The sequence below is a fragment of the Myxine glutinosa genome, chromosome 6 (assembly GCF_964187855.1).
Source record: "Myxine glutinosa chromosome 6, kmMyxGlut1.1, whole genome shotgun sequence".
NCBI classification, from domain to species: domain Eukaryota; kingdom Metazoa; phylum Chordata; class Myxini; order Myxiniformes; family Myxinidae; genus Myxine; species Myxine glutinosa.
The window spans coordinates 48,871,691-48,898,932 of record NC_136266.1 but is presented as its reverse complement, the minus strand read 5'-3'; the positions used below and the strand labels follow the sequence as shown (position 1 = coordinate 48,898,932).

General features: G+C 42.4%; 1 protein-coding gene across 1 annotated transcript; it reads left to right on the top strand.

Moving 5' to 3' along the window:
- Positions 1 to 811: 811 nt before the first annotated feature.
- Positions 812 to 27,137, top strand: LOC137429751 (uncharacterized). The gene is made up of 6 exons (XM_068119960.2): positions 812 to 929; positions 13,189 to 13,317; positions 13,405 to 13,817; positions 21,823 to 21,866; positions 22,110 to 22,218; positions 26,971 to 27,137. The coding sequence occupies exons 1-6, from the start codon at positions 827 to 829 to the stop codon at positions 27,106 to 27,108; spliced, it is 936 nt and encodes a 311-aa protein (XP_067976061.2). The 5' UTR covers positions 812 to 826; the 3' UTR covers positions 27,109 to 27,137.
- The last annotated feature ends 105 nt before the right edge of the window (positions 27,138 to 27,242 follow it).

The following is a 27,242-nucleotide window of genomic DNA, read 5'->3' as shown; positions in this document are numbered from 1 at the left end:
CCATTGGGAGATGGGGCCAAAAACGATACATAGCAGGATATCTCAAAAAGTTGTGGACGGATGTGGACGAAACCTGGTGGACCGGTTGGGTGTCTGACAAGGAATATTCGATTCGATTTTGGTGAAGATCTGAATATGGATTCGGATATGAGAATTATTTAATTTTTTAAGTGATTCTTCACCATTGGGAGATAGGGCCAAAAACGATACATAGCAGGATATCTCAAATAGTTATGCATGGATTTGGACGAAACTTGTTGGACAGGTTGGGTGTCTGACAAGGAATATTCGATTCGATTTTGGTGAAGATCTGAATATGGATTTGGATATGATAATTATTTAATTTTTAAGTGATTCTTCACCATTGGGAGATAGGGCCAAAAACGATACATAGCAGGATATCTCAAATAGTTATGCATGGATTTGGACGAAACTTGTTGGACAGGTTGGGTGTTTGACAAGGAAGAATCGAAGAATGTTTTACATGATATAAATTCTGTATTGTGATTTTCTGGACTACTCTGAGCTACAAAACGTAAACTGTTCACCAGGCTGATGTGTGCTCTCTACTGAGTGCCGTTCTAGTTTTGAATCAATTCGTCAGTTTAAAACGACTTCACGTGCGGCCATTTATTAAGAATCCCTACCAGTGGAGTTTGTCGTCGAGCGAAGATGCTTGGAAAGAGAACGTGGGGTCACGGATGGGGCGCCATGGAGAGTCCAGCGGGTGGAAGGGGCCAGGGGAGGAGGGTCCTTATACCTTGTGGCCACCAGTGATGACGTAGTATCGTCGCTTTGTGGAAGACTCGAAAGTCCGGGGCACACAATGGTTGGGAAATTCCAGCTGTGCGGAATGTCGAGGTTTTTAATGAAAGCGCACGGAGCATGGAGCAGCACGAGCGTGGGACTCATCTACCTGTTGTACTTCAGTGAGTACCTGTGGAGCAGTCTCGATGACGTCATTATATATATATGCATATATATATAATTATAATTCACTAAAATATATTATTGTCACATCAATCTGCTAATTGTTACACTCTCAAAGGTGAAAATTTACTAAACTTACTCGTATGCACTGCATTGTATATTCTTTCATTGATTTATGATGTCACACCGCGTGCGTGACGTCACACAAAAAGTTTTAAACGGAATGCAAAAGGAAATTCCTTTCCTGAAGATAAAACATCCAAACGAATTCCATCAAACATAATTATTCTCCGCACACAATAATCTTGAGTTTTTCATTGTCAGGGATTTATAATTATAATGGAGGCTTGTGCGCATCATGGTGTCGTTTGTGTTGTCATATGACGGACCACAGGTTCAAATCCCACATACCGTACGTGATGGATGACCGACCCCTAATGTCCTGATAATTAATGAATAATCTTTTTGTCCTGAATTTGGTAGTCAGTATGTACGAGCTCCTCCATAATCCCGGCTATCACTGTTTAAAAGGTCAGATCCTTGTTTGTAACAGACACATCCAAGCCGGATGGGAAGGTCCGTTTGGCGCATTTCCTGCGCTAAAGAATCGTTTACGAACTCCAGGCTCTGGCACGCGCACAGGTATAAATATGAGAGCGATCAGTAAGTCCGTAGCCTGCAATTAAAAACTCAGTATAACTGAAAAAAAAGATTACATGAAGTACTACTGGCATTATATGTCCAATCATGTACTTATGGTATTTTGATGTACAGTAGTTCATTGTGGCAGAAACTTTCTTCAATTTTTAAATTTCAAAATCTGTTTGTTAAAGTTGTGTGATTTCTCTCTTTGAAAATATTGTCCAATTGCCGCAGAAGATATGGGGAGAATTATATTGATGGATTTGTCCTAAAGTTTTTAGATTCTCTCTGGACTTCCCAAAGCAATACTCTGTTCATCGGAAGGTAATCTCAACAAAACTACCATCGATACATGACGTGTGAGAAGCACTCGAACGATAACCTACAACTATCGATGTCAATCTGTCTGTCTGTTACATATACTCTCCTGCACCTCTGGATGGATTCGGACCAAATTTGTCATAGAGGTAAAAGGTTGTACTGGCCAGGTTTTAGCAGGGTTGGAGGCTCCTCTGGCCACTGGGAATAATGATGAAGTGCACTTCCTCATTGTTGCTGTTCGTTTGAACAGCGCCACCTTTGGTGAAATTGAGCACTACCATAGAAGCGCCTCTGCCTGCAGGATTTTTTTAATGAATAATTCTGACGTCATAGGTCACGTGGTATGGACGCCATCTTGGAAAAACGTTACACCTCTATATCTCCCAAACCGCTTAATGGAAAAAATTGAAACATGGCTCATTGTCAAGTACTCACCATGGGGAATACGATATGTTGATGGTGATGTCATCAGTGTCTTAATTATGACGTCGTAATTCGACGAGTATAACGCTTGATCTGATCAAAATGAATAAAACAAAAATTCCTCTGCAACTGTTGGTCTGATGGACATGCAATTTTCAGAATATGTGTGGCTCCTCCTGTAGATTTTTTAAATGATAATTATAACGTCATAGGTCACGTGGTACAGACGCCATCTTGGAAAAAATCGAAAAAGGTTGCACCTCTATATCTCCAAAACCGCTCCATGGAGAAAATTTAAACATGGCTCATTGTCAAGTACTGACCATGGGGAACAAGATATGTTAATGATGATGTCATCGGTGCCTTCGTTGTGACATCATAATTCGGCAAGTACAACACTTATCCCATCATTGTGAATTTTTTTTCTCAGCAACTGTTGGGCTGATGGGCACGAAATTTTCACCACAGGAGCGCCTCCTCATGTGGAATATTTTAATGATAATCATGACGTCATAGTTTATATGGTACAGGCGCCATCTTGGAAAAACCGAAAAAAGGTTGCACCTCTATATCTCCAAAACCGCTGCATGGAAAAAATTGAGACATGGCTCATTGTAAAGAACTCCTTATGGGGAATAGGTGTTGTTAACGATGACGTCATTGGTGCCATAATTATGACGTCATAATTCAACAGGGACAACGCTTAGTCTGATCATTTTGAAATGTATTGAGCGTGATCTATGCAACAATTATATTAGAGAATATAAATTTATGATGTCATCGCTCACGTGGTCTGGCAGCCATATTGGATCAATGAAAAGAAAATGTTAAAAAACAGAAGAGTTGGCTCGCAACAAGTTGACTGCGCAGGGTAAGTATTCTATGAATACGTTCTAGTTATAATATGGAATGGCAATCATTGTAAGATAGAGCAAGGTGATGACTGATGACAATAAGCAAAGATGCGGATAACGGCTTGAGGATTAACATAAATGGATCAGAACTGGGTCAGATTGGAAATTTTCAGTTGCGGGGTAGCTTGGTGACAGAGGATGCTAAATGCCGTAAAGAGATCAGAAAGAGAATAGCTATAACCAAGGAAGCTTTAGCAAAATAAAGGAGCTCATGAAAAACTAGATGGTATTCATAGAATACTTACCCTGCGCAGCCAACTTGCGAGCCAACTCCTCTGTTTTTGAACATTTTTTTAAACCTTTGATCCAATATGGCTGCCTGACCACGTCAGCGATGACATCATAAATTTATATTCTCTAATATAATTGTTGCATAGATCACGCCCAATACATTTCAAACTGATCAGACTAAGCGTTGTCCCTGTCGAATTATGACGTCATAATTATGGCACCAATGACGTCATCGTTAACAACACCTATTCCCCATATGGAGTTCTTTGCAATGAGCCATGTTTCAACTTTTTCCATGCAGCAGTTTTGTAGATATGGAGGTGCAACATTTTTCGGTTTTTTCAAGATGGCGCCTGTACCACATGACCGATGGCGTCATGATTATCATTAAAATATTCTACAGGAGGAGGCGTTCCTATGGTGAAAACTTCGTGTCCATCAGACCAACAGTTGCTGAGGAAAAAAAATTCACAATGATCGATACGTGTTGTACTTGTCGAATTATGACGTCATAACGAAGGCACCGATGACATCATCATTAACATATTTTACTCCCCAAGGGGAGTACTTGACAATGACAATGTTTCAATTTTTTTCCATTCAGCGGTTTGGGAGATATAGAGGTGTAACGTTTTTCCAAGATGGCGTCCGTACCACGTGACGTATGACGTCATAATTATGAAAAAATATTATACAGGCAGAGGCGCTTCTATGGTAAAATTTCGTGTCAATCCGACCAACAGTTGCCGAGAAAATGAATTTTTAAAATGCAGACACGTACGGTATACGTACGCACATGAATGCTTAACCCCTCTTTTCGCTTCGCGAGCGCAGGGTAATAACTTCAACATGCAGCTGAAGAAGAGGTGAGTGAAATCCTTTACTTGGAATGCGGTATTGTGTGAGTCTGCGATGAAAACCTTAAGAAAGGAAGATGTCAAGAGACTGAAAGTTTGTGAAATGAGGATATTACGGAAGATGAAAAGGATTGCATAAGTTGAGCACAAGAGGAACTCAATTATTTATTTGGTGCCAGAGGGAAAGTTTTTGAATAAGACATTCAAGAAGAGAGAAAAACTGGCGATTGCTGCAAGATGAGATCAAAGGTGGGATGGAAGGAAAGAAGAGGAGAGGAAGACAGACAATGATATTGCTCGATTGGTTGAAAGCTGAAAGCAGGTAGAGAGTAGATGGCACTCGGTAGAGAGTACATTTTGGCTCAACAGTTTAGGTTTTGTATCCACTGATTGGCCAGATCTGGATCCGGACATGAACCAAAACCTAATCGGCTTGTCCTTGTCACCGAACCAACTCAACCACCGAGTTTTGTCATCACATGTCCACAACTTTTTATGATATCATGTTATATATTCATCTTTGCCTAATCTCTCTCTCTCCGGATCACTTTAAAAAATTCTCAGATCCAGATCTTCACCAAAATCGAAGCATTTCATCCATGTCACACTCCCAACTTCTCCACCAAGTTTTGTTCCAATCCGTGCACAACTTTTTGAGACACCTGTTTACAGACAAACAGACAACCAGACACATCTTAGCTTCTTCCACACAGAAATCCTAAAATGGCCCGGACAATATTATTGGCACCTTTTCGAAGTTGTTAGGAAGAATTAGATTTCAAGCAGGTGATTCTCCTTTACTTTGGAATTGAACTCACCTGTGGTGAGATGCAGTTGCCTGCAATATAAAAATCACTCATTCAACCAGTTTGAATAGAGAAAAGGAGTCATTCTGTTGTTTTGTGTCCCTGTGTGCACCGCAATGAGCATGGAGAAAAGAAAGAAAACCAGAGAATTGTCTGAGGAGGTCAGACACAAGATTGTAGCCAAGCATGGACAATCTCAAGGCTACATGTCCATCTCCAGAGACCTTGATGTTCCTGTGTCCACCATATGCAATGTTATCAGGAAGTTTAAGGCCCATGGCACTGTAGCCAACCTCCCTGGATGTGGCCGCAAGAGAAAACTTGATCGAAGATTGCAGTGAAGGATTGTTCGAATGGTGGACAAAGCACCTCGATCAACTGTCAGACATATTCAAGCTGAACTTCAGACACAAGGTATGACAGTTTCAACTCGCACCATCCATCACCAACTCAATGAAAGGGGGTTCTATGGTAGGAGACCCAGGAGGACCCCACTGCTGAGAAAGCCCGACTAGAGTTTTCCAAAACACACCCGGACAAGCCAAAATCCTTCTGGCAGAATGTCTTGTGGACAGATAAGACCAAATTAGAGCTTTTTGGTAAGGCACATCATCTCTATGTTTACAGAAAACAAAATGAAGCCTTCAAAGAAAAGAACACCTTCCCTACAGTCAAACATGGAGGAGGTTCAGTGATGTTTTGGGGTTGCTGTGCTGCCTCTGGCACTGGTTACCTTGAATGTGTGCATGACATCATGAAATCAGGAGATTACCAAGGCATTTTGGAGCGCAATGTTCAACTCAGTGTCAGAAAGCTGGGTCTCCGTCGAAGGTCATGGGTCTTGCAGCAGGACAATGACCCCAACCACACTTCAAAAAGCACTCAGGAATGTTCAAGACAAAACGCTGGACTGTTCTGAAGTGGCCAGCAATGAGTCCAGATCTAAATCCCATTGAACACCTGTGGGGAGATCTGAAAACAGCAGTTGGGAGAAGGCACACTTCAAAACTAGGAGAATTGGAGCAGTTTGCACAAGAAGAGTGGGCAAGCTGCCAGTAGAGAGACGTAGGAAGCTCATTCATGGCTATAGGAGGCGCTTGACTGCAGTTCTTTTGTTCAAAGTCTGTGATAACAATTATAAAGTCTTGGGTGTCATTAATTTTGTCGATGCCATTTCTTTTTATTTTTTGTTTTAAAAGGATTTAAAGTTCTGAATCAAAAACAAAGGTTTTGTAATATTAACAGTGAAATAAAGAATTGTGGAGACCAAATATTTTTGTCAATTTCAATTTATTTTTAGAGGAAATTGTGAGCTATTTGAAAAACGTGCAAGGGTGCCAATATTTTTGGCCACAACTGTATAGAGTACACGTTTTACTGATGCAATGTTTCGATTGACGAGGTTGTTTTCACTCCTGTCTGTTTCTCTGTGAGCATGATATCTCAAAAAGTTATGGACAGATTCGGACGAAACTAGGTGGACGGGTTTGGTGTGTGTCAAGGACAATCGATTTGATTTTGGTGAAGATCCGACTGCGGATCCGAGAATTTTTGAAAATCTGTAACCGATTCTTCACCATTGAGAGATAGGGCCAAAAACGATATATAACATGATATTTCGGAAAGTTATGGACGGATTATGATTAGACTTGGTGGATGAGTCGGTTAGGCAACAAGAACAATCCAATTAGACTTTGGTTCAGGTCCGAATCCAGATCCAGTCTATCAGTGGGATACAAATGCAAACTGTTTAGCCTGGTGAAGGTATGCGCTCCACTGAGTGCCCTTCTAGTTACCCTGCGCTCGCGAAGTTAAATAGTCTACTTGCCAGTAATGTGAACCCGGAAATGTTGAGTACCCCAAAGTTTTAAGTTAGAAATGTACAGTATGGGTCCCCAGCACTTAGAAACTGCCGGATGCTAACTTGCATATGTTGGGCAATTCGCAAAATTAGCATTAATAGCATTAACCCTATCAAACATAGGCTTGGGACACTGAAATTTCTGTTTCGCTCTATTGCTCCACTTTTATTCACAGGTATTAGAGGTAACAAAGGCAAGTACCATACCAAACTAGAATAATATGACTATGGGTAAATAATATCCTCAAAATTAAAACACAAGTATACCCAAAATTATCAGAGCTGAAAAATATGTGCACTGGTTACACAACATAAAACTTCCATCAAGAAAGAGCGTCTTGCACTTCTACTACTCTGCACTGTTATAAAGCATATCCTCATCATAAAACTCATCCTCATCGTCTTCATCTTCTTCTCCTGACTCTACATTCTTGTCATATTGCTCTCCTTGCTGTGAGTGTGTGAGTGTGTTGCAACATGTACTATCAGAGCCTTTGCAGAAGCAGTAGCTGGTACAGGCCAGGCCTGCAGCTACGCAGCTGCACTTTGCTGTTAAACAGGGCTTGAACCCAGCTTTGCAGCTACAGCTGATCATTTCCAACACGGCAGGAGGAGCAACGGGGCTTGAATCCAGGATGGGCATGATGACTTCCTCTCCCTTCTCGCCTTCCTTCTTATTCCATCCAAACTCTGTTATGTCCACAGCTGGTGGGTCAGGGCAGTCTGCTGCTTTCCAAAGCAGCACCTGTAGATGGGCACGCCGTCCATGGAGGAGAGCGTTGCGCTCTGTAGGAGGCAGTGTCTTCAGTGCTGGGGGGGTTTGCGCTTTCGGTAGATGTCATATCTGGCGACGTTCAGAGATGCCGACTCCCTCTCGTTGTACAGAGCCAGGAAGAAACCACTCACTGCCTCTGTAATCTGTAAATCAGTAGCTCCCTCCTCTCCGATGAAGTGAAGCAGGTCACCAGGTACTACTCTCATGGCCTTGAGTGCGGACACCTTCCCTTTCCCCGCGGGATAGGAGGTGGTGTCACATCCGGAGAGAGCATGCATAGCCAGGATGGAGCAACACTGCTCACCGAGATTCTCTACTGTCGAATTGATGTTGAGAATAGTGCCATCCCATCTCTCCATCTGCAGGTTACATGTGATACCCACCTTCCAGCACCAATAGACCATGAGTACGAAAACATCAGTGTCGTCGCTGAGAATGCGGACAGTTTCAGCTCCGTGACTGGCTGCATCCAACATGTATGAGATGAGAGAGACGTCAGCCTCGTCATGAGTGACAATACTGTCTGCTTTGCTGACCATCTTGATGTGATCTCCTATGCTGTGTGTGCACAGGAGCTCACCCAGTCTCCGTTTGTTTGTCTTGTTCTTCATCACTTTGTCGCGGCTAGGTAGAGGGGTTGTCAGTGAGAGTCGGTACTCTGTTGAGCTCTCCCCAGCTCTTCTCTGCCTCTCGTGGTCTTTGGCAGAGACTTGCTCACACCGGTCAAAGATGACAAATGTTTCGGTGATGTAGCGATTAAGCCGGCGCCCCATGCTGGCTGCGAGGTCAGCCACAGTGCCTGACGACGGCCACACCACGCGGTAGATGAGCTGCGATGCATCAACGAGTACAACATGTGGTGGGTGGGGATTGGGGGCAAGGATTCCAAGACGCTGGCCGATCACAGACTTGTTACCCTTCCTGAGGCATCCATACTCATCGATGATGGATGCAGGGACCGGGCCGAGCTCGTAGTCAAAGAGGGCAGAGAGCTCCATTCTTCTCTTGCTCCCCACCACCAGCAGCCGAGCAAACAACGACTCAAGGTCACATATGATCTTCGCATTGACCTTCACTCTTTTTTTGGTGAATGTCATTGTCACCACCTTATTTGAGATGGGCGCATGAAATCTCTCAGGAAGTGATGAAGAGAACAGTGTGCTCATGTCCTGTCCGATCTTCAATGCATCTTGCACATTCACCTTTTCATCTGCCACCTGGCCATTTATGATATGGTGGAGGGTCGCGGTCTCTATGGTGAGTGGATGGGAGTTTTCCTGTAGCATTCAAACGGAGCAATAGAGCAAAACAGAAATTTCAGTGTCCCAGGCCTATGTTTGATAGGGTTAATGCTATTAATGCTAATTTTGCTAATTGCCCAACATATGCAAGTTAGCATCCGGCAGTTTCTAAGTGCTGGGGACCCATACTGTACATTTCTAACTTAAAACGTTGGGGTACTCAACATTTCCGGGTTCACAAGAGGGCTCTATAGGCTTGGCAAGTAGACTAAAAGGCAGGGTTAAGCATTCGGGTACGTACGTACATACGTGCGTGTCTGCATTTAAAAAATTCATTTTCTCGGCAACCGTTGGTCCGATTGACATGAAATTTTCACCATAGGAGGGCCTCCTCCTGAAGAATATTTTCGTGAATATTATGACGTCACAGGTCACGTGGTATGGGAGCCATCTTGGAAAAAACAAATAACTTTGCACCTCTATATCTCAAAAACCGCTGCACATAAATAATTGAGACAGGTCTCATTGCAAATAACTCTGCATGCGGAATAACATATGTGAATGATGACGTCATAAGTGCTGCCGTTATGACGTCATAATTGGACAAGTAATTTTTTTTTATCTGATCAGGATGAAATTTCTTGAGCATCTTCTCGGTATAAATTGATGCAGACATAAAATTATAATGACGTCGTAGGTCACGTGGTTCGGACGCCATATTGTTTTGAGTGAAAAGCCTGAAAAACCACCAAAATCCAATTTTCTCCTAAACAATTGAACAGATCGAGGCCAGCCTTTGCAGTCAGAATCGCGTACACATGACGAACAAAAAAGTCATGAAGCATGACGTCATGCGTCACAAGGTTTTGGAGTTATGACGTTTTTAAGCATATACTTTTAAAACTTAGCTCCTCCCTCATTTTTGATCCTATCGAGAGGAAGCTTCACCGACATGTTGAGCATATCAGTCTACTAAAACGACCTTTTGGAATTTGTGATAGGTCACGTGGTTTGGCAGATATAAATAATTAAAAGAAAATTTGAACAAAATTATAACTCTTGAACCGCTTGATTGATCGACGTGAAATTTTACACTATAGTAGAGGTAATGAAGTGTAAAATGTTTGCAAAATTTCAAGATGATTGGATGCACGGTCTGAAAGCTAGAAGTTGTTATTGCATGAAGAAGAAGAGTCTTCTAGAGTAGGCATGGAATTAATTATCACACTGCACATGACGAGCAGGCAAAGTACGGAGCGACCTCACGGGGTCATTTTGACCTCAAATAAAATTCTGATTTCAGATTTGTCAATCGCTGAGGTATATTAACACATGACCAAAACATATTTGGCCTAATTCTGACGATTTTTGACAAAAATATAACATTTGTGTCTGCATTCCAGTAAAGTAAAGTGTGTGCCGTGTCAGCATTTTAAAAATTGAAACGTGGCTCATTGTAAATAACTCCATATGGGGAATAGGTGTTGTTAACGATGACGTCATTGGTGCCATAATTATGACGTCACTGGTGCCATAATTATGACGTCATAATTCGACAGGGATAACGCTTAGTCTGATCAGTTTGAAATATATTGGGCATGATCTATGCAACAATTATTTAGAGAATATAAATTTATGATGTCATCGCTCACGTGGTCTGGCAGCCATATTGGATAAAAAAAAAAGGAACATTCAAAAATAGAAGAGTTGGCTCACACCAAGTTGACTGTGCAGGGTAATAATTCTATGAATACCATCTAGTTGTAGATGCACTCACGTTCTTAATACATGCACTTTATAGAGATACATTCATAGTAGTACATCCTTTATAGACGTACTCGCATTCTAAATGTACATCATTCTTTATTGAAGCCCTCAGTTGAAAAAAAGATAACGTGTAATACTGGCTACCACCAGGTGGCATTTTCGACCGACGTCAGCACATTATGTGCAGACCGACAAACAAACCATCAAACAAATGGACCCAAATGCAATACCCTCTCCTCTGGAGAGAAGAGCTTAATGCAGAACAACGAAGACTCTTTACAAACGAGAACGGCACTCAGAAGAGAGGACACCTCCACCTGGTTGGCCATATCACTCAATGGTGAAGAATCACTGAAACAATTCTACAAGCTGGATCCGGATCTTCACCAAAATTGAATCGATTCTTCCTTATCACACACACAACCTGTCCAATAAGTTTAGTCCAAATCCATCCACAACTTTTTGAGATATCCTGCTATGTATCGTTTTTGGCCCGATCTCCCAATGGTGAAAAATCACTTTAAAAATTATACTAGCCGGATCCGAATCCGGATCTTCACCAAAATTTTATAATTTCGTCCTCGTCACACACAATACATGTCTGCCAAATTTCGTCCGAATCCGTCCACAACGTTTTGAGATATTTTGTTCACAAACGGACAGACAAACAAACAGACAGACAGGGGTGAAAACATAACCTCCATCCACCTTTGGTGTCGGAGGTAATAAACCAGGAGGAGCTAAAATATCATTTAACGAATCACTCATAAATGAAACATCTTTCTTCCATTCAATTTCAATGCCCAACCTGTTTCCCCCAGGGCATCAAGAGTCGATGGAAGGGGCAGGCAGACTCAGACCCACCCTGACGGTCATTGATGAGCCATTAGGGTTTTCCTAGAAAGATCAGATGTTTGCTTGGCAAAGACCAGCTCGGTTTCCACAGGTATAGAAACCGAAGCCTTAATTGCCAAATAATCCGAGATACTAGTCTTGTGTCTCATGAAACTCCAAGTCGTGAAACCACAAATGTCATATTTTATTCCTTAATATCCCTACGATTGGCTCTTTCATTTATACTTTTTCACAGTGAACTGTGGATATAAATCAGTGCACATTCACTTTGGAAAAACGTTTCCTGCACTGCAGTTTTAAAGTTTGCATCGTGCAACAAAAGTTGGTAATGTTTGGTTCATTCCTGCAGCTTTTCATGCATTAATGTTTTAAATGCAGATTTTTTTTTTTGTATACGAGATCGAGGCTCGTGTAAGAGCTAACATTAATCACAAAAAGACAAACTGACACATACATCATAAGATAAAGGGAGCTGGAGACAAGATGGGGAGAGAGAGGGAAGCACACAAGTACAACATTTGAGAGCAGGGACATCGGGAGATCTGTGGGAGGGAGAGGGCTTGGGGGGAGGAGGCGTGGGAAGGTGGGGGGGGGGGGGGGTGGGAGAGGTATAAAGCACATGCACACTGCGAGAACTTCCAGGAAAGAAGTCGGAATTTCAAAAAAGTGAATCTGGGGTGAATTAACGGGGGTAGAAAAGATCAAGGTTTTGGATGGGAGAAGATAAGAGATGGTGGAGAACAGCTGTTTTAAAGACCCGGAGGGTGGAGTGGGATTGAAGAGAGTGAGGGAGTTTGTTCCACAGGCGGGAGAAAAGAGGAATGAAAGAGTGAAGGTGAATAGAGTCTTAATTTTGGCAGTTTATCCATAAGAGGGTTGTAGGCAGATGTTGCTATAATAGTAAAAATTTCGCTTATAAATTATAATAGTAAATAAAATTTTATAATAGTAAAATTTCTTGCTATAATTTCGTCGCTAAAATAGTAAAAACCGACGTTTTCAAGTATTTTGAAACTCTTACTCCTGTTGTTAAACTTTGAAAGTGTTTTGATCCAAACCCAGAGCTTTAATATTGGTGGCTTTCCAAACTTCCTGGAGCATATCTGTACCAGAAGTCCCAAAAGCTCTCAATGCGATATGAACGTAATTGGCATTTCCCTGGGAAGCCGCTCTCCGGAAACCGCGACCGCCGGCACCACTCCCCGACAATTTCCTGGATGTCGGTGGCCGCTCATGGACTACGTGGCTCCATGTCAGTGACCATCAGGCAAAACAGGAAACCATTACGGCCGCTCCGCACATCAAGGGACCCAGGGCTCTTGCGCCCAGGGATTGAACTGGTAGTTTTGAGTGAGATAAGAGGTTTTTGGCCGATGACTTTTGAAGGTGAAGCTTATGCTAATGGTTGAAATGGTCATTTTCAGGGTGTCAGTTTCAAAACCACTACTTATATTCATTCTTCCAGTTGGCAGATGTGTCATTGATAAAATCACAAACCCCAGAGGTATCAGGTTACTCGAAAGGCAGTTTGCTTCCTTTTCAGCCATTTTGTCACCTGTGTGCAGGTTGCTGTGGACTTTCTCTCGGGAATCATTTCAACACGACACCGAGAAGCATAACCAAGCTCCCCGCTTCAACATCACAAGTTACAAGTGTCCTGAAAACGTCATCGTTCATTTCAACACGTATGCCTGGTAAGGTCTTTTCCGTCACACATCAACCTGCTCTTTCCAAAAACGAATGAAGAATGCCCATTCCTAAGACCAAAACCATCCCTACAGGTAAAGCAAGAGCCCTGACGGAAGGTATGCTTTCTACAAGTAATTTCTCCAAGAAATCTTCCACGATGTCACCCGGCAAGTCCACGGCGGTCGTGAGGACAAGGCCGGAACCTTCACAGCAGCTCATTCCAGGAGGTCTAGGGTCCACGACTTCACAACAGTTTACCAAAAAAGCATTTGACCAAACCGAGGTGACGTCTCTTCCGCACAACCACAGCGGGATAAAATCAAGCGATCACATCGATTGGACTCGACCTGAATCTTCAACTGCAAAAGGCATTGCCAAAGATGGAAACCCTGCCCGTGTTGAAGCAACGAGCGCCGCAACTGAGCTTATTCTTGCCTGGACAATCGGCACCGTTACCAAAGGAATAAGCAAGGACACCTTTGGGACGACCAAGGAGAGTAAAAGGGTAAGTCCGAAATCACAAAACAAAATGGGATAACAGCCTCGTCGTGGGCTTTGGCTGTATGCAGTATCTAATCTCGAAGGTTTTGCAGACATTTCCGACAACGGTGACCTTGCTCCGCAAAGCTTGGGAATCAGAAGGACCTGCCAATGAAATTTGCATCATAATGGAAGATCCATTCCCCAAGTTAATATATGTGTCATATGAAAGGGAGTAATAGTTGAGATCTTCCTCAGCCATTCTTCACTGTCGCATATCCCATTTTAAGGCCTGTGTATTAACAGGAAGGCAGGAAGTGAGTATCATGCAATGAGTAATAGACTATGAATGAATGATCGTTTTAAGGCCATTTTCCCCGCTGGAGCGGGGGTTAGCCTTGCGGGCCCCATGACAATCATGGTTCCCTGTTTGAGGCAACGTTTTTATGGCCGGATGCCCTTCCTGACGCCAACCCTTAGTCGCCTCTTACGACGCGCAGGGAAAAGGTGTACCTATTCTAAATCGGGGTACACACCGGGATCATAGGATTAAATATGCAGTGCATTCAGAAAGTATTCAGACCCCTTCACTTTTTTCACATTTTGTTATGTTGCAGCCTTATGCTCAAATCGTTTATATTCATTTTTTTCCCTCATCGATCTACAGTCAATACCCCATAATGACAAAGAGAAAACAGGATTTTAGAAAGTTTTAGAAATTCTGCTGCATTGAAGGTTCCCAAGAGCACAGTGGCCTCCATAATTTTTAAATGGAAGAAGTTTGGAACAACCAGGACTCTTCCTAGAGCTGGCCGCCCAGCCAAACTGAGCAATCGGGGGAGAAGGGCCTTGGTTAGAGAGGTGACCAAGAACCCGATGGTCACTCTAGCTGAGCTCCAGAGATCCTGTGTGGAGATGGGAGAAACTTCCAGAAGGATAACCATCACTGCAACACTCCACCGATCTGGGCTTTATGGCAGAGTGGCCAGATGGAAACCTCTCCTCAGTGAAAGACACATGAAAGCCCGTTTGGAGTTTGCAAAAAAGCACCTGAAGGACTCTCAGACTGTGAGAAACAAGATTCTGTGGTCTGATGAAACCAAGATTGAACTGTTTGGCCTCAATTCTAAGCGTCATGTCTGGAGGAAACCAGGCACCGCTCATCACCTGCCCAATACCATCCCAACGGTGAAGCATGGTGGTGGCAGCATCATGCTGTGGGGGTGTTTTTCAGCAGCAGGGACTGGGGGACTGGTCAGGGTTGAGGGAACAATGAACGGAGCAAAGTACAGAGATATCTTTAATGAAAACCTGAAACAGAGCGCTCAGGACCTCAGACTGGGCCGAAGGTTCACCTTCCAACAGGACAATGACCCTAAGCACACAGCCATGACAACGCAGGAGTGGCTTAGGGACAACTCTGTGAAGGTCCTTGAGTGGCCCAGCCAGAGCTCTGACTTGAACCCAATCGAACATCTCTGGAGAGACCTGAAAATGGCTGTCCACCAACAGTCCCCATCCAACCTGACAGAGCTTGAGAGGATCTGCAGAAAAGAATGGCAGAAATTTCCAAAATCCAGGTGTGCAAAGCTTGTCGCGTCATACCCAAGAAGACTCGAGGCTGTAATCGCTGCCAAAGGTGCTTCAACTAAGTACTAAGTTAAGGGTCTGAATACTTATGTCAATGTGATATTTCAGTTTCAGTTTTTTCTTTTTAATAAATTTGCAAAAACTTTCTAAAATCCTGTTTTCTCTTTGTCATTATGGGGTATCGAGTGTAGATTGAAGAGGGAAAAAATGAATTTAAACGATTTCAGCAAAAGGCTGCAACATAACAAAATGTGAAAAAAGTGAAGGGGTCTGAATACTTTCTGAATGCACTGTATATAGCCTATAATGGAGAAAACTCAAAAAATGGTGATAACTAATGGCATTATTATTATTATAACCTCCACCACCAAAGGTGGATGGAGGTTATGTTTTCACCCCTGTCTGTTTATTTGTTATGACAAACATTGAAATTTTTCGTCATATGTCGGTCTATCTTGTTACTTGCAAAAGTCGAAGATTTTTCAAGTATATTGGTCGGTTGCGTTTGTGGTTCTGTCTGTCTGTTTGCTTGTTTGCCAAAACCAATTTTGGTTTGCCAAAATCATAAATTTTCATCTGAAAAATCATCAATTTTCATCCGATTGACTTGAAAATTTAACAGCATTTGCATAGCGCCTCATTGAATTGGGACACCAACTATTGTTGAGGTCAAAAGGTCAAAGGTCAACTCAAGGTCAAACTTCTAAAATCATCCATTTTCATTTGAAAAATCGTCACTTTTCATCCTATTAACCCGAGCTTTGATAGAGATCGTCAATTTTAATCTGGATGAAATGGACAATTTGATGGATCAATAGCATCCTTTTTTGGGGGGAGCGGGTGGGGAGGGGGTGGATTTTGCAAGTATTGTGCTCTGCATGATGTCTTCTTGTTTGTTTGTTTGTCTGTGAGTGCGATAACTCGCGAACGCTTTCAGCTATGTCTTCGTAAAACTTCAACAGGGGATTCCAAAGGACAAAAGTGAGGCTGTCAATGTGATGTGACTATATATATATGTCAAAGGTCAAGGTTTTCTCGATTTTTGTCATTTCTGTCAGGCTACTGCCGGACGCCTTCTTGTTTGTCTGTCTGTTTGTAAACAGGATATATCAAAAATTTGTGGACAGATTGGGCCGAAATTCAGTGGAGAGGTTGGGTATGTGAGGAGGATGAAATGATTCGATTTTGGTGAAGATCCTGATCTGGATCTGAGAATATTTTAAATGATACTTCCCTCGAGATAGGGAAAACAATGATATGTAGCATGATATCTCAAAAATTTGCGGGTGGATTCTGATGAAACTTGTTGGAAAGTTTGTTTGTGTGACAAGGAAGAATTGATTCAATTTTGGTGAAGAATTGAATCTCGGTCTGAGAATTTTAAAAGTGATTCTTCACCATTGAGTAATAGGACCAGAAACAATGTATAGCATGCTATTTCAAAACGTTGTGGACGACTTATGACAAAACTTAGTGGATGAAGTTGGTTGGGTCCGGAATTTGGTCCAGGTCCTGATCAGGCCTTACCTATCAACGGGATACAAAACGTAAACTGTTCAGCCTGGTGGAAGTATGCTCTCTCACGAATGCTGTTCTAGTTTTTATCCTGTTTTGATCAAATGAAAGTTAGATCAGCATTCACCAAAACGTTTATATTTTATGAACCATACAGTACCTTCAGAAAGTATTCATACCCCTTGACTTTTTCACATTTTGTTGAGTTACAGCCTAAATCAAAAATGGATTATTTTTGTTTGCTATCGATCTACATAAAATACCTAATAATGTCAAAGTGAAAACATATTTTTAGAAATGTTTACAAATTTAATGAAAATGAAAAACATAAATATCTAATTTACTAAAGTATTCTTCAGCCCGTGAGTCAATATCTCGTAGAAGTGCCTTTGGCAGGGATTACAGCTTCAAGTCTTCCTGGGTATGTCTGTATCAGCTTTGCATATCCGGATTTGGGGAGTTTCTCCTATTCTTCCTTACAGATTTGCTCAAGCGCTGTCAGGTTGGATGGAGAGCGTCGGTGAACAGCAATCTTCAAGTCTTTCCAAAGATTATCAATGGGATTCAAGTCTGGGCTTTGGCTGGGCCACTCAAGGACTTTCATGTTCTTGTTCTGAAGCCATTCCAGTGCTACTTTTCCTGTATGCTTGGGGTTATTATCCTGTTGGAACGTAAATCTTCACTGCAGTCTAAGGTTTTTTGCACTCTGACGTATGTTCTCCACAAGAATTTGCCTTCATTCATTGTTCCCTATGCTCTGCAATGGCGTGCAAGTCTCCCAGTCCTTGCCACTAAAAAGCATCCCCATAGCATGATGCTGCAACCACCATGCTTCGGGGTAGGGATGGGTTTGGAGGAGTGATGAGCTGTGTTCAGTTTCTGCCAAACATAGCACTTTGCATTCACGCCAAAGTGTTCAATTTTCGTCTCATCAGACCACAGAAGCTTTTGCCTTATGGTCTCAGAGACTTTCACGCACCTTTTTGCAAACTCCAGGTGTGCTGTTATGTACCTTTTTCTCAGGAGTGGCTTCTGGCTGGCTACTCTCCCATAAAGTCTAGATTTGTGAAGTGCTGCAGAAACTGTTGTCCTTCTGGCAGGTTCTCCCATCTCGGCCAAGGAACTAGTTCTGTGAAAGTGGTCATTGGATTCGTGGTCATTGGATTCGTGTTCACCTCCCTGACCAATATCCTTCTTGCCTGGTTGCTCAGTTTGGTCGGATGGCCAGCAACTGGAAGAGTCTGGGTAGTTCCATATTATTTCCATTTCCTAATGATGGAGCTCGCTGTGCTCTTGGGAACTTTCAACATTCTAGAAATTGTTTTATACCCTTCCACAGATTTATGTCTCCTCACAATTCTATCTCGGAGTTCTACGGGCAGTACCTTGGACTTCATGGTGGAGTTTCTGCTATGACATGCACTGTCAACTGTGGGACCTTATATAGAAAGGTGTTTCTTTCTAAATCATGTCCAATCAATTGAGGTGGACTCCAATCAAGTTGTAGAGACATCTAAGCAAGGATGATCAAAGGAAATTGGATGCACCTGAGCTCAATTGGGAGTGTCATAGCAAAGGGGTTGAATACTTATTGACTCAAGACATTTCAGCTTTTCATTTTTAATTATTTTATAAAAATTTCTAAAAAAAACCAATTGCACTTTGACATTATGGAGTATTTTGTGTAGATCAGTGACAAAAAAAATTATATTTTAAACCATTTTAAATTCAGGCTGTAACATTACGAAATGTGAAAAGGGTGAAGGGGTGTGAATACTTTCTGAAGGCTCTGTACAAGTACATATAAGGTTGTAACATGATGAGGTTTTATTTTCCTTCTTCCCTTGATGGAGCTGAAACATCAAGGATAATACGATACATGTTCATTATTCGTGCCATGCCACTTTTTCTGGGTCACAATTAGCAGCAAATGTCTTGGGACAATAAGGAAACTACTCAGTTATAAACAACCACTTTTTTGATTTTATAATGGCGTATCATGACTAACACTTTGTACGGAATGTTCTTAGACAACTAATGTAATGCTGCACCATTCCAACTTCAGATCAACTGCATTAAGTTCAATGGCGGATTATGCTTTGTCGACTGGGTCTGTGGCGGCCTTCCAACATGCCACGGTGTAGTTCTACCGGATTTAGGTCTTGGCTCTGCACTGACTACGGAAGACCTTTCACTGTTATATCTAAAGCCCCTGTCACACATAGGCGGATTTGTCGGCGACTACTGGCGACTGAAAAAATCGCCACCACCCGCCGACAATCGTAATGAAACCGTAATGGACGGTCTTCTGTAGTCGTGGTTATCCGCCCCAGGTCGGCTGCAGTCGGCAAGAGCCGCAAAGGGGCAAAATATTTTTAAAAATGTAGTCAGGTTCACTATGTCAATAAATTATATTTCGTTTAAAATCATGGTAGATTAGCAAACCTATACATTTTTGGAAAGGTTATAGCATAAGGAAACTAAAAATCAATGTTTACATTTGGAGAGATACCTGTATGGCGGCCATTTTGGATTTTCAAAATGGCCACTGTAAAATACATATTTTGTTCTATTTCTGCCTCTAATTACCCTAAAAACTTTTAAAAACATACTAAACCTATATTTTCAGGGACAAGGAATCCAATGAAAGTATCAAATTAGTGCTATGGGGAATGGTAAGACACGAATCAAAGGTTTTGAATTGCAAAATACTGTCTTTATATTCGCGATAAGTTGCATAATCAAATACATGTTATCATTTTGTACAGGCAGTTAATAACATCAAAATGTGTCACAATAATTCATATCACCAAACATACACAGGCAGTCAGCAAAATCATATATACACATGCAGTCAGTATAACTTCACATCTACACAGGCAGTCAATGCCAAAATATACACAGGCAGTCAATGGCATCAAACATACACGATTACAGAATATGCCATTTAGAGTTCGTCATCACTGTCCTGTGTGTCGTATCCGACAATATAGTCCGCATCGTTTTCACAGTCCGTTCCACACAAGCAAAGGTCGGTCAAATTGATTGGCAAATCGAATTGGTCGAATGGTCGATCGAATCGAATTCGATGAATCGAATCGAATCGAATCGATCGAATGGTCGATCAAAGCGATTGGTCGAATGGTCGATCGAAACGATTGGTCGAATGGAATTGGTCGATTGGTCGAATCGAATTGGTCGGAATTGGCAAATGTAAACATTGATTTTCAGATTTTCCATGTAATAACGTTTCCAAAAATGTATAGGTTTGCTAATCTACCATGATTTTGAACGAAAAAACATAGTGAACCTGACTAATGTTTAAAAACGGCGCGCTCAGTCGTCCTCAAAAAGATCCGCCATGCTGTCGTGATGGAACCGCCATGCTGTCGTCGGTGTCCGTAATAAGACCGTAAAGCGGCCGCAACCCAGTCGCTCATAGTCTTCCGCAATCGCCCCACCAGCTAGCACGGCAGAGATGCGAATGCCATACGGCCTTCCTGCGGCATCTTGCCGACTACGGGCCGACACTGTTGCGGCTGCATATCGAGTACAGAAGAACTACCACGTCTCCCCTGCGGCTATGGGAGACTGACGACGACAGCAGTAGGACTAGTGGCGGCCGAGTTACGGCCATTGGCGACAGAGCTACGACTGCCTGGCGACTGCATTACGACATACCACGATTTTCTGGCCAGGTATAAATATGGGTGGACATTTCAGCTCACTGCAGTATGTTCTATGGTCAAGGTCTACCAAGGGTCTCTCTACCAACATATATCATGGATGATGAACATAGGATGAAGCTGGTCCTTCTGAATGACTTGGCAGCACTGGACCAAGATATTGCTGCGAATACCACCAGGAAAGGATCTTCAACTACCGCTTGTCTAGAGCAAGGCGCATCGTGGAAAACGCTTTTGGGATCCTATCCAACGCTTTTGGCACTCGGTGTTGTCATGCTGGTCGACCTAAGGGTATAGTCACCATGGAAATGCATCAAATCCGGTAGTGCAGTTTTCTTTGCCCAAAATGTCAGAATAAGAGATCTTTCAAAAGCAAATGCTACTTCGTAATGTGGGGAAAATATGTCCAGGATATACAAGTTGCGAGTGTTCAAGGTTTGGTGTGCTGAGTTATCTACACACCTTAATATGGATTTCACCCAAGACGGAAAGCCCCCTGGTGGAGGGCAGCAAGAGGGAGGGGGAATTAAGTCCCTGAAATCTCCATCGTGTAACCCTTTGTCCTGCCAAGTTTTGTTGAGATTGGATAAGTTATGACCGAATGTATCACGGTCAGACAGACAGACAGACATCAAATTGCGTATTTGCACGATTGTAAGGCACAACTTTTTTTTTAATGAAACGTTTGTATTTCAGTGCACCTTACAAGCGAAGCCAACGTCGAAAGATTATAGCGAGGGTGTTCACCATGTCTTTCCGGTAGAGAAAGAGGGGGGGAGGAAAGGGAGAGTACATGTCTTTACTCACGTGATCAGAATAATGACGTTTTCATGGTTGCTTTATGCAACTTTCTTTGGCAGGGAGAGCATGGGAGTACGCACATGTGCGCACACACACACGTGCGCGCACACACACACACGCGTGCGCGCACACAGACACACACACACCCACACACATGCACGCGCACACACACACACATGCGCGCGCACACACACACACGCATGTGCACACACACACACACACATGCGCGCACACACACACACACATGCGCGCACAAGCACGCACACACACGCATGCACGCGCACACACACACACACACACACACACACACATGCGCGCACACACACACATGCACGCGCGCACACACACACACGCACGCACACAATCAAATATTATTCTCGTTATGCACTCAAATTTATTTTTCCTCATACTCTTCGATATATTTGTTTTCACCAACAGCTTCTAGAACCACATTCTACTACAGAAGCACCTGAGGTCAATCGGTGAGTGAACTCTTATTAGATAATCATGTAGTTAAGAATTATTATTATCTGCAATAAAAGTGCAGATGAAGGTCTTGGTGAAAGTCTTAAAAACTGCGATGGACAATGTTCTCCCCACAGACGACAGTGAACTCTTATTATATAATCATGTAGTTAAGAATTATTATTATCTGCAATAAAAGTGCAGATGAAGGTTCTTGGTGAAAGTCTTAAAAACTGCGATGGACAATGCTCTCCCCACAGACGACTATACACTGCTTTCATTATCGTGGGAGCTCTGTTGCTAATCCCCATAACGATGTGGGCTTTGTTTTTCCTCTGGAAAAGATGCAGACCACCACAGGAGTGTCCGGTAGGTTCATATACGTCCAGTGTGGCTCACATACTAGGAAAATGCATTGGAATAACTATGGAGCCTGTCATCACCGGCTAAAGGTGACGATGGTAGTTTTGGGCTCCATATACAAAGATGGGGGAAATGTTTTCTCTTTAACCACACACACTTCCTTTCCACATTATCCTTATCTTCCTATTCTAAATGTTCTTCGCTCATTCACGCCACTCAATTTATTCATAATATTTAATAATGAAAACGTCAAAATGCTTAACTTGGCCACAATTTTTTTTCCCTGAATTTGACAACGACATATTGTTACGTTTGTGGGGCGTAGGCAATGAAATACCATAGTCCAGGAAGAAGTGTATCGATTACCATGCTCCGAATGTCGTGGTGAAGAAGAAGAAACCCCATGTACCACAAGTAGGGATCCGTTAGACCGTATGTCGTGTAAGTGTATAATTGTTCCCATGACAAGGGGTGGGGTTATGTTAATTAGTTAAACATTAAGGGAAATTAATCCCCTGTATGTAATTGCCTCTGTAATTTTCCCCTCTGTTCCTTATGACAATGCAGCACACACACATAGTCAAGCAAGCGCATTAATAACACTAAATAAAGCAACCGGAACCAGGACATTCAACTACCACTGGTGCCGCAGCCGCCACATCGCAACATCAAGCAGGCAGGTCCGTAAGGCCACGCCCCGAGGAGCAGTGATTGGTCCGGAATTGGTTCGAGCAAGGACTGCTATGATGGAACTATGAGATTGGTGGAGCATGCACGGGCAGCGTCGGATGACGTAAGAGCTCTGCGAACAAAAGACTGTGTTCCAATGTTTTCTCTCTCTTGAGTCCTCGCTTTGGTAGCGAACGGTCGTGTCTCGACATTCTCTCTTCTCTTTGGGTCCTGGCTTTGATAGCGAATGGTCATGTCCCGACATTTTGTCTCTCTCTCCGGGCTGGCCTCCATAGCGAACGGTTGATTATTGGTTCTCATGCATTGGGACATTGGTGCCGTGCAGTCACATTTTATAGCGCTCTGGCGCGAGAGACATTGGAGGTTTCGACGATCGTGAGGAGGGGCGATCGCGGCTTGTGGACTCTGGTGCGCTTGTCCCGTAGCTTCCTGGCGGCTAAGGGCCATGCCAAGTGAACCGGAGAGATGTCGGTATGTCGTCTGGGTGCTGTGTGGAGCAGACGGCGAGTGGACGGGTGCGGCCTGCTCGCTTCGCGCTCGGCGGCTAGAGGAGCGAACTGTGCACGGAGGCCTGCGTTTCTCGCGCACGAACTGCGGACCGAGGCCTGCGTTTTCCCGCGAGTGAACTGTGCACGGAGGCCTGCGTTTTCCCGTGAGCGAACTGTGCACGGAGGCCTGTGACGATTCCCGACAGGGTTCAACAGCCGCTCAGAGCTATGTACACTACATTTTTACTTTCGTTCTTTTATAATTCCCCTTGTGTTCTATAAGAGTCTGTATGGGGGTGCTCCATTTAGGAATATTAGGTATACCATGCATTCTTTTGTTACCGGCATTTCTTTCAATAAAGCCGGTATTTTTGTATTATAATTCTGTGTCAGTTGAATTAATTATTGCAGGGTCGAAGACGCCCAGTGGAGTCTGTGAAGGTAAGAGCCTCGTTACCCTTTCCTGCCTCATTCCCCCGCACGTATTAACGCTGCCGCCCTGGAGTATTAAGCTTGCTCGGCTAATCCGTCGCCAGGGGTGTTCACCCTGGGAACGCGACAATATTACACTGTATCTAGTAATAATATTACTAACAATAAACAGGACAGAAGCTGATTGTTGCAGTTGTTGTGCAATACTTGACATGTACCTTTCAGAAAAAAGGTACCTTGAAAATGCTGTCCATGTCCACTATTAAAATACTTTTTCCACATATGTCAATTAATTAGTTATAATCTTGTTCATTTATTTAATTGTGTTTATACACCCTCAGTGGTGTTTGTAATAGCAGACATGGATTTGTCCCCCCATTGGAGGAAGACCCTCTCGTGTTCAGGCTGTTGGTGCTCCTTGGTTGGCAGCTAGTGCCCCGGATAGTCAGGTTCACTATGTTAACAAATATGTTCGTTCAAAATTTTTGGAATATTCAGAGCATGAGGAATCCAAAAATTAATGTTGGCATTTGCGTAGACACCTTTGCGAAAATGACACTCAGGACAGTGATGAAGATAGTCAGGTTCACTATGTTAACAAATATAATTTCGTTCAAAAATTTTGGAGATTAGCAAAACTATACATTTTTGGAATATTCAGACCATAAGGAATCCAAAAATTAAGGTTGGCATTTGTGTAGACACCTTTGCGAAAATGACACTCAGGACAGTGATGAAGATAGTCAGGTTCACTATGTTAACAAATATAATTTCGTTCAAAATTTTGGGAGATTAGCAAACCTGTACATTTTTGGAATATTCAGAGCATGGAGAATCCGAAAATCAATGTTGGCATTTGCACAGACACCTGCATGGCCGCCATTTTGGATTTTCAAAATGGCCGCCATAAAATACATATTTTGCGCTATCTCGGCTTCTAGTCAACCTAGAAACTTAATTAAATATACCAATCCTATGTTTTCTGGGTCAAGGAATCCAATAGAGGCCTCAAAATAGTGCTCAGGATTATAGAAAAGCAACAAACAAAGGTAATTGAAAACCATTGTCTTTATATTTGTGATATAACTGTATTACATAATACATGATATTGCAAGTCCTTTGAAGTTATAGGTATGGGTTTATAAAGCAAGAAAGCAGCCTTGTTAGTATCAGATTGAACTATAAGTCTTCTACACAGGATCTACAAGGTCTATCCCGTTCAGGAATATGCTTTTACAGATCTTCATCACTGTCCTGAGTGTCATTTTCGCAAAGGTGTCTACGCAAATCCCAACATTAATTTTTGGATTCCTCATGCTCAGAATATTCCAAAAATGTATAGTTTTGCTATTAATCTCCAAAAATTTTGAACGAAAAAACATAGTGAACCTGACTAGGAAGCATTGACGGAAAGAGAGTGGTAATTCTATGTGTGGGAAAATGACATGCTTGGTCAGGGTCGCCCAGGTACCTCAGATGGCAGAGCACTGGTACTGTTTTCACCAAGGACCTGGGTTCGATTCCTCGTCTGGGCGTGTAATTTTCCCACATATGTCAATTAATTATTTACAATCCTGTTCATTTATATATCAACCAATTCGGACTTAATGGTGACTTTTCTTGCTCAAATCCCAGGTGTTAACTAAACAAGACCAGAAATCTAACAGTGGCGTAGCTGGGCTTGTAAAATAATATAAACGACAAACACATATGATTAGCTTTTTAAACAGTCGCTAATGCTGTCTATAACATTAAACAAAGAAATTTTGAGAAATCCCGACATCCGTGAGGTAAGATTTTGCTTACAGAACTGAGCAAAGATCTACTGTAATCTATATACCCCACAAGGGTTTGGGTAAATAACATGACCCTTACTGCCGCAAAAGTGGCGTTTTTTGTAGCGACATTTTGAAACCCACTTTTCCTGCTGTTTAACACGAAACTGAAAGGGAGGAAGACTGGGGTGTGCAACATTTGCCAAGCATCTAGCTAGCGCTTGCCAAGCCAGCCATTCCTTAATGGCTTTGAATGGAGTGCTTGCTCGAGTGCTTAAACCACTTGGCGATCTCTCCACAAGAAACTTGGTAAATGAACACACTCAATGTTCTTGAGACCCGACCATAGATCGACTGTAATCTATATACCCCAAAGAGGAATGACCCTTCCTGTCGCTCCCGTAGTGAGCAGGTGAACTGGTAAATTAAAATGTCGGTGGGTGGAGTCAGCCGTCTTAATGACATCATTGACGCAATGACGTAGCGTGACGGAACACAAAAGTGCCACGACTTTAATATGTAGAAGATGATATATTTTAACCTCCAGTAACTTTGCAGTCACTACAAAGGGATTAGTGTTACGATTAGATTTACTATAATATTAACGGAACATTATCATTATTTCTAAAATGATATTACTATCAAAAAACCGAGGCTAATTCCTTACTTCCGCGGTTATTTATATTAGTACCGTACACTACTTATCATTGATTCATGAACCATACACCGCTTCATTCCATTAACTATGTATTCACGACATTGGGATAAAAGTGTTATGGTTAATATTTACTATGTTATTATTATTACGAAAACGATACCACTGAAACGATACACTACTGTATTAAGAAACCTGGGCTTAATTTATCGAAAGCAGCCCAAAGGTGAGGCATGAAGCCTAAGGCCGAAACGTACCATATTGTTGGAAGACCCGTAACATCCATGCTTTTGATATTTGATGGTCATTTTAACAATCGGTTTGTTTGTGCTTCACACTGAATGAAAAACGTAAAGGTAGAGCATGGCGATTGTGATATATGACAGGTTTGACAATATGTTCGGCATGAACGAAATTGGAATCAAAATGGCGGTGTGCGGAGAGTAAGCCACCGCACCGCCGTAATGACATCAGACGTAATCACATCACCTTGTCATGTGACCAGATCCTCAGCTCTGATTGGTATATGTTTGAAGGGACATACATACATATATACAGACATACATACAGACGGACAAACACTGTTCTAGGCGGCTTTGCCCTATAGGCTACGCCGTAAAAAGGTAGTTTTCTTTAGTTTCTATACATGTTTAATTTAACACATTGCTTGCATGTACCGGTGATGTAAAGAGGCATTTTGTCATTGGCAACCCTTCAGGGTACAACAGGAATAATTGAAAATGGCTGCCAGGATTTTGGACCAACTAAGGATGAGCTGCCAGCAGAAGCACCAAGGCATCGAGGTGGTGCACAGCAATGTCTGGCCATGCACGAGGAGGAGGACACACACCTTTGATAGACTCTCGTTCTTTTGTACAATCGTATATATATATATATATATACATATATATATATATATATATATATATATATATATATATATATATATATATATATATATATATATTATTGTCCTACCGTTTGCATACT